Source organism: Mycteria americana, unplaced genomic scaffold (assembly GCF_035582795.1).
Source record: "Mycteria americana isolate JAX WOST 10 ecotype Jacksonville Zoo and Gardens unplaced genomic scaffold, USCA_MyAme_1.0 Scaffold_168, whole genome shotgun sequence".
Classification (NCBI taxonomy): Eukaryota; Metazoa; Chordata; class Aves; order Ciconiiformes; family Ciconiidae; genus Mycteria; species Mycteria americana.
In genome coordinates this window covers 10,959-27,406 of record NW_027445508.1, presented here as the reverse complement: position 1 = coordinate 27,406, position 16,448 = coordinate 10,959, and the positions used below count along the sequence as shown (strand labels likewise).

Here is a 16,448-nt window from a genome sequence, read left to right as displayed (position 1 = left end):
GGGTAGCGATCGCTGCTCGGGGACTGGCTGGGCGTCGGTCGGCGGGTGGTGAGCGGTTTTCTATGTTTTTGTTGTTGTTGTTAGAGGCGGCTTTTACTTTGAACAAAACGAGTGAAAATAGAATTTACACTGAAAGCCAAAGCTGAGGCAAGTCACGTGTTTTGTTCTTATTTGCTAGCTGTTGTAGGTGGGATCCACTCTTGTATCTTCCTGCGTGTAGTAGAGTAAGGTACGTACTGTCCAGGAGTGCCACTCAGATTGAATTTATGGTTCTCCCATAGATAAATTTACGAGCAACTGGTGGATGAGTAGTTGGAGGGTCATCTGCCATGGAGTGAAGCCAGCGATGCCATTCGGGGGGCACCGTACTTCCATCAACTTCCCAAAATGTATTTTTGCCATTCATTTCTTTAGGCTCACTTCGGCCTGCCATGCAGTCAGCTGTTGGGATCCCCTGTCACTCCGCAAATACAGCTGGGTTCTGCCCCTCTATAGCTTGATGGCATTAGGGTACACTGTGCACCGGTGTCTACTAGAGCCTTATCCTCCTGTGGGTCTGATGTGCCAGGCCATGGAATCCACACAGCCCAGTAAACCCGGTTGTCCCTTTCCTGCACCTGGCCGGAGGCAGGGCCCCCCTAATCCTGGTCCTAATATTCATTACCCATTTCTTGCATATACGAGTCAGGAGTTCCTTCATTAAAATCAGAAGTAAGATCAGCCCTTTTACTCTGTCTGGGGAACTGTCCACTGGAAACCGGAGCAGCAATTTTCCTGGAAGAACCCCAGACAGAGTAAAACTGTCTACTGCCGTCACAAAAGGCGCTTGCATACAAGCCGTGCGTGAACGAGGACCCCATGATGTCCCACGCTCTGCTACAGTCGGTTTCCCAATGGGAAAAGCACTGATTAGAGGAGCCCCAGCAATTCTTAAACCCCAATTAGTTGCAAAAGGGGATGAGATCAAGAAAGACACGGAACACAATGAGGGACTAGGTGATAACGCTCAAAATGCCCACAAGCAACTGCCTACATGGGCAGAATTAGTGCAGGGCATTGCTAACTACAGCCGTGAAACGGGCTGGGAAGATGCACCAGCTGAAGAACCAAACCTGAAGCCCGGGGGAGGAGATCACAAAGTAAGCCCCATGGAACAGGGAACAGAAACTAGATCAAAGGGAAACACATTTAAAAACCCACAAACAGACTCCCAAGAACGGAGAAACAAGTTACGGAAGAAAGCATGAGCCCTAGGCACTCCCAGAGCCGCAGTGCAAGGTCAGCCTTGAAGGCACAAAGTCAAAAACCGAGTGGTGTGCGGAAGGCAGTTGGCTCTGCGTGTCCGGAAAGTGGAGGCTTCCCAGTGGAGGAGTGATGATGGCGACAGGACAAGAGGGAACGGCCTCAAGTTGTGCCCAGAGCACGCTTAGATTGGATATTAGGAGAAATGTCTTCACCAACAGGGTTGTCCAGCACTGGAACAGGCTGCCCAGGGAAGTGGTGGAGTCCCCATCCCTGGAGGTATTTAAAAGCCGTGTAGATGTGGTGCTGAGGGACAAGGTTTAGTGGTGGGCTTGGCAGTGCTAGGTTAACGGTTGGGCTCGATGATCTTCAAGGTCCTTTCCAACCTAAACGATTGTATGATTCTATGGTTCTGTATGTAGAGACACACATACACACCCCTATGCGGGCACTGCTGGCTGGCAGGGCCCTGCTCCCCGAGCCGTCCCAGTCCCCCAGTTACCGGTGCAGCTCGGGGGTCTCACGTCACCTCAAAACCGCCCATGAATCCCGACAGCGCTGGCCAGCTGACAGCGCTGGCCCCTTCCCTCCCATGGTGGTGGGAAGGGGCCTCTGACCTGCCCCGGGGCCCTGAGCTGCCTCTGCCCGGGGAGGGAGGCACCCGCTCGGTGTTGGGGCAGAGACAGGACCAGACTGCTGAGGCTGGAGGCACCTCTGGGCTCCATCGGGTCCAACCTCCAGAGCTGGTGGCCCAGGACCGTGTCCAGGGGGTTTTGAGTACCTCCAAGGATGGAGACTCCACCTGGGCAACCTGGGCCAGGGCTGGGCCACCCTCCCAGTGAAAAGTGTTTCCTGCTGTGCAGAGGGACCCTCCTGTGTTCCAGCGTGTGCCCATGGGCTCTGGTCCTGGCACTGGGCACCACTGGGAAGAGCCTGGCTCCGTCCCCTTGGCACCCTCCCCGCAGGTGTGGATGAGATCCCACGGATGAGATCCCCCTGAGCCCTCAGCTCTGTGCTGGTGCCTGGGCTTGTTCCTCCCCAGGGGCAGGACTTGGCACTGCTTCACCTTCATGAGGTTCCTGCTGGGCCATTTCTCCAGCCCACAGAGGTCCCCAGATGCCAGCACACCCACTGGGGGACCAGACACCCCCACCCCCCCACCAGTTTTCTGGGTGCCAGCGGTGCCCTGTGCCAGCTGATCCTTGCAGAGGATTGGGCAGTGAGGGGGTCGCACCCCCAGCCACAGGATGGATGGATGAACCACGACACCTGGGATAGAAAAAACATTTAATTTTTAACATTTCAGATGTAGGGGTGCCCCAGGGGGGGTCCCGGCCCCGTGCCCCCCAGCCGCTCACTGATAGGGGAACCCGCTGGTCTGGTGGGACCAGCGCTGCCACCACAGGGGCTTCCCTCGCCCCATGGAGCTTCTTCTTTCTGGCTCCATGGGGCTGCTCCTCTTCACTTCCTTCGGGCTTTTCCTGCCCAGCTCCACAGATCTGCTCCTGCCCGATTCCATGGGATGGCTGCTGCCTGTCACAGTGGGGCTGCTCCTTTCCATCCCCAGGGAGCTGCTTTTGTCTGCTCCCGTGTCCTTGTCCTTCTCCAGGTCCACATCCTCCCCCGGCAGCTCCACGCCACGGCACTGGGGACACACTCTGGCCCCCAGCTGCCCCTGCGCCTCCATCCTGGTGGGGGGGAGGGAGAGATCCCCGGGTAGAGGTCCAGTGGGGTGTCGTGGCCAAGGGCCAGCCCCGGGTTCCCCACCAGCCCCTTCTCAGCCTTGGGGGACTGGGGGGGTCCCGAGCGGGTGAGTGCTGCCAGCTCCGCCATCGCACCGGGCCAGGGCTCCAGGAAGGAGTAAAGGGAGCTCACGGAAGATGAGCCCAGGGAGCCCAAGGAGTCCATGGAGGCCAGCGGGGCCCGCGGGGACAGGCGCTCCCTGCTCGACACCTCCGTGCTCGCCCTGCAGAGGAGAAGAGGGAAGAGACCCCGCTGCACCCCGGCCCCTCCAGCGGGACCCACGGGCAGCACCCCGTCCTCGGCCCGCGGGCAGGGTCAGGGCAGGGGGTGAGGGTCTGGGGCAGGACCTGGGGGTCTCCCCCACACTCACCACATCTCCAGGCTCCGCCTGGCCTTCTCCACTCCTCCATCTGCCCGGGGAGAAGCTGCCGACGGAGGAGCCGGACGGAGCGGCCGGCAGCCCCCGGCACAGCCCCGGCTCAGCGCTCAGCCCACGCTCCGACTTCTCCCAGCACCTCTGCGGGACGCCCAGGAGCCGGGGGAGGCGGGAGCAGCGCCCGGCCCCACGCCGCAGCCCCCCGCGCACCACAGCCGGGCGCAGCCCTCCCGCGGGCACCGTCCTGCCCTGCGCGGCCCCGGGGCCGCCCGGCCGCGCGCCCTGCCCGCGGGCACTCGCCGCCGGGGGCCGGGCTCTGCCGGGGCGCTCCCGCCCGCGGCAGCGGGGGTGCCGCCGCCGGGCTCCGCGGGCCGGCTCCGCTCCGGCCCCCCCGCCGGGCCGTTCCGGCCAGGCGCCGGGGCCGCTCCGGCCCGCTCCGCCCCGCGGCGCCGCTCCCGCCCGCTTCCCCCGCCCGGGCCCTCAGCCCCGGGCCGGCCCGGGCCGCAGCGCAGCGCAGCGGCTGATGGCGGCGCTCGGGGCTTTCCTCAGCGCGGAGCCCTGCGGCGAGCGGAGAGACCCGCCGGGAGCCGCGCGCGCGGGCGGCAGCGGCTGAGGAGACCTGGGCGGGGCCGGGGCGGCCGCGGCCACGCCCCCGCTCCCAAGGGCCGCCCCGGGCGCTCGGGGCGGGGCCGCCGTCTCTCGCCCCGGCCGCTGGGCGCCATGTTGGGCGAGCGGCGGGCGGGGGCGGCGGGCGCTGGCGGCCCCGGGAGCGGGCCCGAGGGGCAGAGCGGTGCGGGAAGGGCGGGCGTTGTTGGGGAAGGAGGCCTTGGAGGCGCAGCAGCAGGCCGTCGCCGCGTGCCGAAGGAGGAGGCGGCGGGGCGGAGCCCGGCCTGGCTGAAGAGAGAGCTGTGGCTGGGACTGTGGGGAAACCCGAGAGTCTGTGGTGTGTGGGAGACGGGGCGGGCAGCTCGTGAGGACGACGAGGATGTCACGAGGGTGTGAAGGCAGAAAACGAGAAGGCCCCGAGAAGGGGAGGTTGGGTTCGGGCAAGAGGCTCCTCAGCCCGGCCCTGGGCGCGCCCCCGCCCAGCTCTGCTGCCCAGAGGTGGCCCCTGAGCTCGGGCCCCTGAGCGCTCCCGTGCCCGGGTGGCTGCAAGGCAATGCTGAGGCTGCTCCTTATGTCAGCACCCCGGGAAACGTCACTCCCTTGCAAGGAGTCCTTCTGTCCCTGGCACCCCTGCTTCCAGGCAGTTGAACCCCTTCTTGCCGTGGGGCCTCCTTGCCCGCCATGCCAGGTCATTCCTCCGTCCCAAGTTACCACTGCTGCCCAGTTGCAATGAGAATTACCCCTTTGGGGGTCTCACGCCACCCCAAAACCACCCACGAAACCCAGCAAGGGCCTGAATGGTGCCCACCACCTCCACCCCCATCCTCTTGCACCCTCCATGCGGGTATGGATGTACATGGATGAGATGCCCCTGAGCCCTCTCTTCCCCAGGCTGAACAGCCCCAGCCCTCCCAGCTGAGGATCCCCTCCCTCCACCTGCTGGCCACGCTCCTCCTCATGCAGCCCCGGACACCCTTGGCCACCTTGGCTCGTGGTCAGCTTGGTGCCCACCAGGACCTCCTCTGCCAAGCTGCTTTCCAGCCGCTGGCCCCAGCCTGTGCTGGTGCCTGGGCTTGTTCCTCCCCAGGGGCAGGACTTGGCACTTCTTGACCTTCACGAGGTTCCTGCTGGCCCATGTCTCCAGCCCACCCAGGTCCCCAGACGCCAGCACACCCACGGGGGGACCAGATACAGCCACCCCCCAGTTTTCTGGGTGCCAGCGGTACCCTGTGCCAGCCCTTCCCGCAGGGGATCGGGCAGTGAGTGGGTTACACCCCCAGCCGTGCGATGGGTGGCTGAAGCCCAGCACCAAAGACAGAGAAAACATTTAATTTTTAACATTTCAGATGGAGGGGTGCCCCAGGGGGGTTCCCAGCCCCGCGACCCCCAGCTGCTCAGTGGTAGGGGACCCCGTTGGACTTGTGGGACCAGCGCTGCCACCACGGGGGCTTGCAGAAGTGAACGTGGCGGGGCCGGCAGCGGCGTCTCCACCAGGTCTTCAGGCAGTGCCAGAGCCGGGCCCAGCCCTCACACAGGCACCGTCCTGCCCTGCACGGCCCTGGGGACGCCCGGCCACCAGCCCTGCCCGTGGGCACCCGTGGCCGTGGGCTGGGCTCTGCCGGGGTGCTCCTGCCCAGAGCAGTGGGGCTGCTCCTGCCTGGCCCCATGGAGCTGCTGCTTTCTGGCTCCATGGGGCTGCTCCTCTTCACTTGCTTTGGGCTTCTCCTGCCCAGGTCGTCAGGGCTGCTCCTGCCCGATTCCATAGGGCGGCTGCTGCCTGTCGCAGTGGGGCTGCTGCTCTCCATCTCCATGGAGCTGCTTTGGTCTGCTCCCGTGTCCTTGTCCTTCTCCATGGCCACATCCGCCCCCGGCAGCTCCACGCCAAGGCACTGGGGACACACTCTGGTCCCCAGCTGCCCCTGCGCCTCCATCCTGGTGGGGGGGAGGGAGAGTTCCCCAGGGAGGGTCCCACTGCAGGCCCCCGCCGCCCCCCGCCACTGGGCCAGCGCCGCCCGCAGCAGCTCACATTGCTGCTCGTGCACCGCCTGGGTGGCCCGGAGGACGCGGATGAGCTCGAGGACGAGCTCCCCCTTGACCGTGGCCATGGCTGGGGGACTGCCGGGGGTCGGCTCCATGTCCACGGGGCTCTGCACCCTGTCCCCGCGGTCCCCAGAGACCCGTTCCCGCTCTGTCCCCGCTGGCAGCTCCAGTGGGGTGTCGTGGCCAAGGGCTGGCTCCGGGTCCCCCGCCGGCCCCTTCTCAGCCTTGGGGGACTGGGGGGGTCCCGAGCGGTTGAGTGCTGCCAGCTCCGCCATCGCACCGGGCCAGGGCTCCGGGAAGGGGTAAAGGGAGCTCACGGAAGACGAGGCCAGGGAGCCCAGGGAGTCCATGGAGGCCAGCGGGGCCCGCGGGGACAGGCGCTCCCTGCTCGACACCTCTGTGCTCGCCCTGCAGAGGAGAAGAGGGAAGAGACCCCGCTGCACCCCGGCCCCTCCAGCGGGACCCACGGGCAGTACCCCGTCCTCGGCCGGCGGGCAGGGCTGCCCAGCGTGGGCAGGGTCAGGGTACAGGGTGAGGATCTGGGGCAGAACCTGGGGGTCTCCCCCAGCACTCACCACATCTCCAGGGTCTGCCTGGCCTTCTCCACTCCTCCATCTGCTGGCGAAGAACCTGCTGAGGGAGGAGACGCAGTGAGCGCCCAGCAGCCCCCAGCACAGCCCCGGGTCAGGCTCCGGTCGGGTGTTGGCCTTTTGCAGGGCGCTGGGTGCCAGGGCCACTCACCACTCTGCTCCTCCGGCCGGGCTCTCGCCGTCCTCGTCCGACGCTTCGACTTCTTCCACCATTTCTGCAGGACCCCCAGGAGCTGGCTGAGACGGCAGCAGCTCCCAGCCCCACGCCTCAGCCCCCATGCCACTCCACACAACGCTACACCACCCCACACTACGCCACTCCACCCCACCACACTCCATGTCGCGGCGCAGTGCGGTGCAGTGCGGTTTGTTGTAGTCGTCACTTTAGCATTAGCATCAAGGCTCGCTGAAGCCTTAGGCCCCAAGAACTGTCACCTGGATCCGCCGACCGTGCACTGAACTTTGACTTGGCTACATGAAGGAAGGCCCCTGAAACCGGTGCAAACCAGAAAGATAAGGAGGCTTCAACCTCAGCAGAAGCTGCAATCTGAGAGAGAAGAGAAGAATCGGCCCACCTAGAGACAAGGAAAGGGCCCAATGAAGAACGGGAAGACCCCAGACCCTGATACTACTATTGGTCCGGACTGTCTGCTGAGGGGAGGGGAATTTAGACTGTAAGGGTCTAATTACCCAGGGATTTCGTTGTTCTGGGTCCCTCTCCGGAGACACTCGGCTCGAGCTGGTTTCACCGCTGTACCAATAAATTTGTCTGGCGTACGTCGTATCGGAGACTCTGCTTCGGGAAACCTCGGGTCGAGCCAGAGGGAGAGGAAGCGCCCGAGGGTACAAATTTAGTTTAGTAGTAGAAATACTACTGAACCCCTGGCCAGCAAATGATCCAAACTGGGACTGTAATCATGCAGCGGACTGAGCCGTTTGTCAGACAGGGCTGCAAATTTGGTAGAAGCCATTAGAGCCTGTGGGGAACTAGGAGTGAACTGGACTAACGTACAAGAATGCAGGCAGAGGCCTGAGGAGCATCCTGGTGATTTTGGGGGATGTCTCTGACAAGCTTTGCTAAAATACGGAGGAATGGCGCTGCAGAATTGTAATGACGCGCTCGCGATTAGCATCTTTGTGGATCAGGCGGCACCCGATATACAGAATTACTTTAAGGAACGCATGCCCGGGTGGCAGGGGGAGAATTTGCAAAGGATTTTGAGTATTGCTGTGTTTGTGTAGGATGGGCGTGAGGAAAGGCAAAAAGCTGATCAGCTTAAAGAAAGGGAAAAAATAAAAACAACAAAAGAGCAGGGGGCAATTTTATTGGCCTCGGCTTTAGCAAGGCATTTGCAAGTGAGAGACAGGGGTCGGCAAGCGGGGGAAGGAGACTGGATACTAGGTCTGAGCTAAGATTTGGGAGAAAAGAAAGGGGATTGGGAAGGAATGTTGGAAGGGAGTGTTATTATTGTGGGAATCTAGGGCATATGCAGCGGGAATGCCCACTCCGGCCGCGGGAGAGGGCAAAAGAAGGAAATTATGACTGGGAAGAACTGGCCCGGGAAGAGTCACAATCACAATGACTGGAGGGAAGAGACCCTGCGGATCTTGATGGGAAGCAGGATGTCTGGGAATTTTTAATGTGTGGGTAACCCAGTTGGATCAGCAGGGCCAAATTATAGGTGAAGTTGACGGCCGTGAAGTTGAATTCTTGGTAGAAGCAGGAGCCACGTTATCCCTTTTGAATTTTACCCTGAGAAGGTCTCGGACCACAGGTAGAATTTCCATACATGGAGTCACAGGACAGAGAAAGCAGAATTTGAGCAAAGCATATTAGTAACCATAGGAAACAAGAGTATTTGTATACTCTTGCAGAGGAGTCCTCAGTGTGCCTGTTAGGGAGAGATCTCTTGCAGGCTTGAGATGGAGAATTACACTTGTCGCCCGAAGGAATAGATTTAATAATCGTGGGAATGAGTGTAATCACTGGAAGCCCAAATAAGGAGCTAAAAATACCGGAAGTCTTGAAATCTGTACCAACCAAGTTGTGGAGTAAAAGTAGCAGGGATGTGGGATTACCAGTTTCAGCTCAACCCGTAGACATAAAAACAAAGGGAGGGCACCCCCCTCCGGCTGTCAAACAGTACCCGAGTCCCCAAGAAGCTGAGAAGAGCATTCAAAAGCAAATAGATGGGTATTTAGCCCAAGGAATTTTGAAGGCGTGTGTGTCACCGTGTAACACTCCTATACTCCCTGTAAGAAAGGATAGATTCGATGAAGATGGGGACCCGGCGTACCGTTTTGTGCAAGATCTACGGGTAGTTAATCAGCACGTAGTGACTTCTCATCCAGTAGTGCCCGATCCCTCTACCATACTTCTACAAATACCGCATTGGGCAAGATATTTTACTGTGATTGATCTAAGGGCTGCCTTCTTTAGCATCCCTGTAGATGAGGACAGCCAACTTCTGTTTGCCTTTACATGGAAAGGACAATAATTGACCTGGACGCCTCTCCCACAAGGGCTTGCAGGGTCTCATACAATTTGTCACAAATACTGAGAAATGATTTGAGAGACCTAAAATTAAATTGCCCGGCAAATCAGCCCTTGTACAATATGTAGACGATTTGCTAACAGCAAGTAAAGATGAGGATGCCTGTATAAAAGACACTATACATCTATGCACTGCCTTAGCGGAGAAGGGTCATCGTGCATCCCCGTCCACACTTCAGCTGTGTCAGAAGGAAGTGAAATCTTTAGGGTTTATCCTAAGGGAAGGGCAGTGGGTAATAGACCCAGAAGGAATAGAAGCTATAATAAAGCTTCCACGTGCAGTCACAAAGAAACAGTTGCGAGGGTTCCTTGGAGCTGTGGGATTTTGTCGACCGTGGATTCCTGAGTCGGGAGAATTAACAAGATCACTGACAGAAGCAACAAGAACTGAGGAGATAGAACCTAGTGCGTGGGGTCCAGAAAGGGAGCAAGCTTTTAAAATGATAAAAGGAGCTTTGGCATCAGCTCCCGCTCTTGGACTCCCAGAGTGCACAAACCCCTTTAATTTGCATGTCCACGGGCAAAAAGGGATAGCCAGTGGAGTAGTAACGCAGAAGCTGGGTCCGCATCGCAGGCCAGACGCCTATGACTCAAGTCAGCTTGATCCAGGGGCGACAGGGGCACCAGCTTGTAATAAATCGGTAGCGGCAGCAGCGGCTGTATTGGAGAAGAGTCGCCCACTTGTCTTAGGACATCCAGTGACCGTTTATGTACCACACGAAGTAGAAATACTATTGAAGCAATACGCGACCCAAGCATTGTTACTGCAACGGGCACATAGGTATGAACTAATTCTACTAATGGCAGATAACGTCACTCTGCGAAGATGCAATACCCTGAATCCTGCGATGTTGTTCCCATCGCCTGATGAAGGGGAGGAACATGATCAGTGCAAACGAGTAATGCTTACTTCTAGCAAACCAGGAACAGATTTAACTGATGTTCCTCTGCAGAATCCAGATTTAGCTCTATTTGTAGACGGCTCATCCTACTACTTGCACGGACAACGACGGACTGGGTACGAGGTGGTCAGCCAAGGACAAGTGATGGAAGCTGAACCACTCCCAGCAAGGCTGAGCGCACAAGGAGCAGAACTGGTAGCGTTGACACGCACAGCTCATCTAGGAAAGGGAAAACGAGTCAATACTTACACAGGCTCTCGGTATGCCTTCGGGGAACGCCGTGCAGCGGGAATGTCATGGAAAGAACAAGGATTTTTCACATCATCAGGAAAAAGGGTATCCAATAGAGAGGAAATACGCAGTTTGCTGGAATCGGTCCAACTACCCAGAGAAATTGCTGTGATACATTGCCCAGCCCATAGCAAAGATACTACAGAAATTAGCGATGGAAATGCTTTAGCTGATGCAGCTGCGAGAGCTGCAGCCCAGCAACCTCTGAAGGAGCGTATGGTTGCAATCTCAATGGACAATCAGAACGAATGGCCACATTTAAGAGACCCCAAAGCCATGTATGAAAAGGACTCTACAGCACAGGAAAAGAAACCGTGGGAAAGTGGGAAGCAGAACAAGATGACAACGGGATATGGACAATTGGAGGAAAACCAGTTTTGCCAAAGAAGTATTTAATCACAGAATCACAGAATCACAGAATCATATAGGTTGGAAAAGACCTTTAAGATCATCGAGTCCAACCATAAACCTAACACTGCCAAAAACCACCACTACACCATGTCTATAAGTACCTCATCCAAACGTCCTTTAAATACCTCCAGGGATGGCGACTCAACCACTTCCCTGGGCAGCCTGTTCCAATGCTTGATAACCCTCTCGGTGAAGAAAAATTTCCTAATATCCAGTCTAAACCTCCCCTGGCGCAACTTGAGGCCATTTCCTCTTGTCCTGTCACTTGTTACCTGGGAGAAGAGACCGACCCCCACCTCTCTACAACCTCCTTTCAGGTAGTTGTAGAGAGCGATGAGGTCTCCCCTCAGCCTCCTTTTCTCCAGGCTAAACAGTCCCAGCTCCCTCAGCCGCTCCTCATAAGACTTCTGCTCCAGACCCTTCACCAGCTTCGTTGCCCTTCTCTGTACACGCTCCAGTACCTCAATATCCCTCTTGTAGTGGGGGGCCCAAAACTGAACACAGGATTCGAGGTGCGGCCTCACCAGTGCCGAGTACAGGGGCACAATCACTTCCCTAGTCCTGCTGGCCACGCTATTTTTGATACAGGCCAGGATGCCATTGGCCTTCTTGGCCGCCTGGGCACACTGCTGGCTCATATTCAGGCGGCTGTCAACCAACACCCCCAGGTCCTTCTCTGCCAGGCAGCTTTCCAGCCACTCTTCCCCAAGCCTGTAGCGTTGCATGGGGTTGCTGTGGCCCAAGTGCAGGACCTTGCACTTGGCCTTGTTAAACCTCATACAATTCACCCCAGCCCATCGATCCAGCCTGTCCAGGTCCCTCTGCAGAGCCTGCCTACCCTCCAGCAGATCAACACTCCCACACAACTTGGTGTCGTCTGCAAACTTACTGAGAGTACACTCGATCCCTTCGTCCAGAGCATTGATAAAGATGTTAAACAGAACTGGCCCCAACACCGAGCCCTGGGGAACACCGCTTGTGACCGGCCGCCAACCGGAGTAAACTCCATTCACCACCACTCTTTGGGCCCGGCCGTCCAGCCAGTTCTTTACCCAGCGAAGAGTACACCCGTCCAAGCCATGAGCAGCCAGTTTCTCCAGGAGAATGCTGTGGGAGACTGTGTCGAAGGCTTTACTGAAGTCTAGATAGACAACATCCACAGCCTTTCCCTCATCTACTAGGCGGGTCACCTTGTCATAGAAGGAGATCAGGTTGGTCAAGCAGGACCTGCCTTTCCTGAACCCATGCTGGCTGGGCTTGATCCCTTGGTTATTCTCTACATGCCGTGTGATAGCACTCAGGATGATCTGCTCCATCAGGTTCCCCGGCACCGAGGTCAGGCTGACAGGCCTGTAGTTCCCCGGGTCCTCCTTCCGGCCCTTCTTGAAGATGGGCGTCACATTCGCTAATCTCCAGTCAGCAGGGACTTCCCCAGTTAGCCAGGACTGCTGGTAAATGATGGAAAGGGGCTTGGTGAGCACATCTGCCAGCTCCTTCAACACTCTCGGGTGGATCTCATCAGGCCCCATAGACTTGTGAGTGTCTAAGTGGTGCAGCAGGTCACTCACCATTTCCCCCTGGATTATGGGGGCTCCAGTCTGGTCCCCATCCCTATCTTCCAACTCCAGGGGCTGGGTACCCGTAGAACATTCGGCCCTGCTAATAAAGACTGAGGCAAAGAAGGCATTAAGTACCTCAGCCTTTTCCTCATCCTTGGTCACTGTGTTTCCTCCCCCATCTACTAGGGGCTGGAGATTCTCCTGAGCTCTCCTTTTGCTGCTAATGTATTTGAAGAAGTGTTTTTTGTTGTCTTTTATAGCAGCAGCCAGACTGAGCTCTAGCTCAGCTTTGGCCCTTCTAGTTTTCTCCCTGCACAGCCTCGCTACACCTTTGTAGTCCACCTGAGTTGCCCGCCCCTTCTTCCAGAGGTCATAGACTCTCCTCTTTCTCCTCAGTTCGAGCCAGAGCTCTCTAGTCAGCCAGGCCGGTCTTCTTCCCCGCCGGCTCGTCTTTCGGCACCTGGGGACAGCCCGCTCTTGTGCCTTTAGGACTTCCTCCTTAAGGAATGTCAAGCCTTCCTGGACCCCTTTGCCCATTAGGGCTGCCTCCCAGGGGACTCTCTCGACCAGTCTCCTAAACAGGCTGAAGTCCGCCCTCCGGAAGTCTAAGGTGGCAGTTTTGCCGACCCCCCTCGCCGCTTCTCCACGTATCAAAAACTCTATCATTTCGTGATCGCTCTGCCCAAGACAGCCTCCAACCATCACATGGCTCACAAGTCCTTCTCTGTTGGTGAACAAGAGGTCCAGCGGGGCACCTTCCCTCGTTGGCTCACTCACCAGCTGCGTCAGGAAGTTATCTGCCACACGCTCCAGGAACCTCCTGGACTGTTTCCTCTCTGCTGTATTGTATTTCCAGCAGACATCTGGCAGGTTGAAGTCCCCCACAAGAACAAGGGCTAGCGATCGTGAGGCTTCTCCCAGCTGCTTATAGAATAGTTCATCTGTCTCCTCATCCTGGTTGGGTGGTCTGTAACAGACTCCCACCACAATATCTGCCTTGTTGGCCTTCCCCCTGATTCTGACCCATAGGCACTCCACCCTATCATCACCATCATCGAGCTCTAAACTATCCAGACTCTCCCTGACGTATAGGGCTACCCCACCACCTCTCCTGCCTCGCCTATCCCTCCTGAAGAGCTTATAGCCATCCAGCGCCGCACTCCAGTTGTGCGAGTCACCCCACCACGTTTCCGTGATGGCCACCATATCATAGTTTTCCTGATGTACAATGGCTTCCAACTCCTCCTGCTTGTTACCCATGCTGCGTGCATTGGTGTAGAGGCACTTCAGCTGGGCTGTCGTCCGTGCCTCCTTCATAGAAGAACACCCCTTGCGTGCTTTGAGGCATTTCACTGGTGTTTCCCTCTTGGCTCCCGTTGCCTCAATATCCCCTGGCTCAACTCCGCTCGACTTCGGCTGTGCCCAAGCGTACCCCGCGCATCTCGAGGACTCAGGCCGACTGTCCTCGCTGTCAGCCGCTCCCTCCAACCATGGCACGTCAAATGACCATGGCTAGGTGGTTTCATGACCAAGGTCATGGAGGAGCAGAGGCAGTGGCTAACCAGGTACAAAAAAGATGGACAGCACCAGGAATAATGCCGCCGCAAAGAGGATCAGCAGTAGCTGTCCACCCTGCCAAAAGTTTTCAAGTATGAAGTGGAGTTCAGAGTCAGGGGGACGACCATGGGCCTATTTCCCTTTTCAGCAATTACAAATAGATGACGCAGATATGCCATCCGCCAGCACATACAAACACTTACTAGTTATAGTTCATCAAGTGTCAGGTTGGGTAGAAAGATTCCCCACAAGAAAAGCAGAGACAGGAGGAGTAATAAAAGCATTATTGAAGGAAATTATACCCAGATACGGAGTTCCCAAATGAATTGAATCAGACAGGGGTGCCCATTTTACAGCAAATACAATCGGTCAACTAGATAAGTCGCTAGGTATAGAGAGGAACTTGCACACTCCCTATCACGCACAATCCTCAGGACAGGTAGGAAGCTCAAACAGAACCTTAAAGGAAAAGGTAGGAAGAAAATCTACAAACACAGGTTGGAAGTGGCCGGACGCACTGCACTTAGCCCTGCGGGATGTGCAAAATGCCCCGCAACAACCCATAGGGCTGACAGCAGCAGAAATTCTCTTTGGGAGACATTTGGCCCTACCAGGGACGTATATCCCAGCTAAGACCGGCCCGTTGGATGGAGGTGAACGATTGACCCAGTGTGTTATAAATGGTAATTTGGGATTTGTCAATGTGACTTGTGAAACTACTATGCCAGTATTGACAACTGTCTCTCCAACCACGTGACATCCCATGATAACAGTATTGTGCTTTGCCTTCATGTGTTACTTGTAATCATATTATCTATGCGAACACGGTGGTTAATTGTTTGCCTTGAAAGAATTTGCGGGCATTGTCTGACCTTTGTCTGACATATTAAGTAGGAATGCTTGATTAAAAAAAAGCAAAGGGAGGACAGTTGTAGTCGTCACTTTAGCATTAGCATCAAGGCTCGCTGAAGCCTTAGGCCCCAAGAACTGGCACCTGGATCCGCCGACCGTGCACTGAACTTTGACTTGGCTACATGAAGGAAGGCCCCTGAAACCGGTGCAAACCAGAAAGATAAGGAGGCTTCAACCTCAGCAGAAGCTGCAATCTGAGAGAGAAGAGAAGAATCGGCCCACCTAGAGACAAGGAAAGGGCCCAATGAAGAACGGGAAGACCCCAGACCCTGATACTACTATTGGTCCGGACTGTCTGCTGAGGGGAGGGGAATTTAGACTGTAAGGGTCTAATTACCCAGGGATTTCGTTGTTCTGGGTCCCTCTCCGGAGACACTCGGCTCGAGCTGGTTTCACCGCTGTACCAATAAATTTGTCTGGTGTACGTCGTATCCCCTGTGATCGTGCCCCTGTGGTGATCGTCCCCCTGTACTCGGCGCTGGTGAGGCCGCACCTCGAATGCTGTGTTCAGTGTTGGGCCCCCCCACCACAAGAGAGACATTGAGGGGCTGGAGCGTGTCCAGAGAAGGGCAACGGAGCTGGGGAAGGGTCTGGAGCAGAAGTCTTATGAGGAGCGGCTGAGGGAGCTGGGACTGTTCAGCCTGGAGAAAAGGAGGCTGAGGGGAGACCTCATCGCTCTCTACAGCTGCCTGAAAGGAGGCTGTAGAGAGGTGGGGTCGGTCTCTTCTCCCAGGTGACAAGTGATAGGACGAGAGGCAATGGCCTCAAGTTGCACGAGGGGAGGTTTAGAGTGGATATTAGGAAATTTTACTTCACTGAAAGGGTTATCAAGCACTGGAAGAGGCTGCCCAGGGAAGTGGTTGAGTCGCCATCCCTGGAGGTATTTAAAGGACGTTTGGATGAGGTGCTTAGGGACATGGTGTAGTGGTGGGCTTGGTAGTGTTAGGTTTATGGTTGGACTTGATGAGCGTGTGTGTGTGAGCGAGGAGTCGAAAAGGGGCACCCGTCAGCTCCGTGGAGCTGCCGCTGCGAAGGGACTGCGGTGCCAGCAGGTAAAGTCTTGGGTGGTGTGTGTGCGACTGCTGAACGGTGTGTGAGTGCTCGGGCAGCGGCTTCTCCTTTAACACTCTGGCCCTGCAGCTCTGCTCCCAAGCCTCACCCCACGGTCACGGCGGCCTTGAGGGGGTGGCGGGTCCTCGCGGGGGGTGACCAGGGGGACAGGTGCCAGCACACGAGCGCAGCACAGGCCTGGGCTGGGTGCCTGCAGTGTCTGGGGGCTCAGCCCCTCCGGCCGTGCTCAGGGACAGGACCGAGGACATGCTGGGGCTGGTGGTGGGAAGGGGCCTCTGACCTGCCCCGGGGCCCTGAGCTGCCTCTGCCCGGGGAGGGAGGCACCCGCTCGGTGTTGGGGCAGAGACAGGACCAGACTGCTGAGGCTGGAGGCACCTCTGGGCTCCATCGGGTCCAAGCTCCAGAGCTGGTGGCCCAGGACCGTGTCCAGGGGGTTTTGAGTACCTCCAAGGATGGAGACTCCACCTGGGCAACCTGGGCCAGGGCTGGGCCACCCTCCCAGTGAAAAGTGTTTCCTGCTGTGCGGAGGGACCCTCCTGTGTTCCAGCGTGTGCCCATGGGCTCTGGTCCTGGCACTGGGCACCACTGGGAAGA

The 16,448-nt window shown here is 57.5% G+C and overlaps 1 protein-coding gene across 1 annotated transcript; it reads right to left on the bottom strand.

The window, feature by feature from the left end:
- Nucleotides 1–3,019: 3,019 nt before the first annotated feature.
- Nucleotides 3,020–4,083, bottom strand: LOC142403294 (uncharacterized). Its single transcript, XM_075489521.1, has 3 exons — nt 3,981–4,083; nt 3,356–3,840; nt 3,020–3,208 (listed from the first exon to the last, which is right to left on the bottom strand). The coding sequence occupies exons 1-3, from the start codon at nt 4,081–4,083 to the stop codon at nt 3,020–3,022; spliced, it is 777 nt and encodes a 258-aa protein (XP_075345636.1).
- Nucleotides 4,084–16,448: the final 12,365 nt, after the last annotated feature.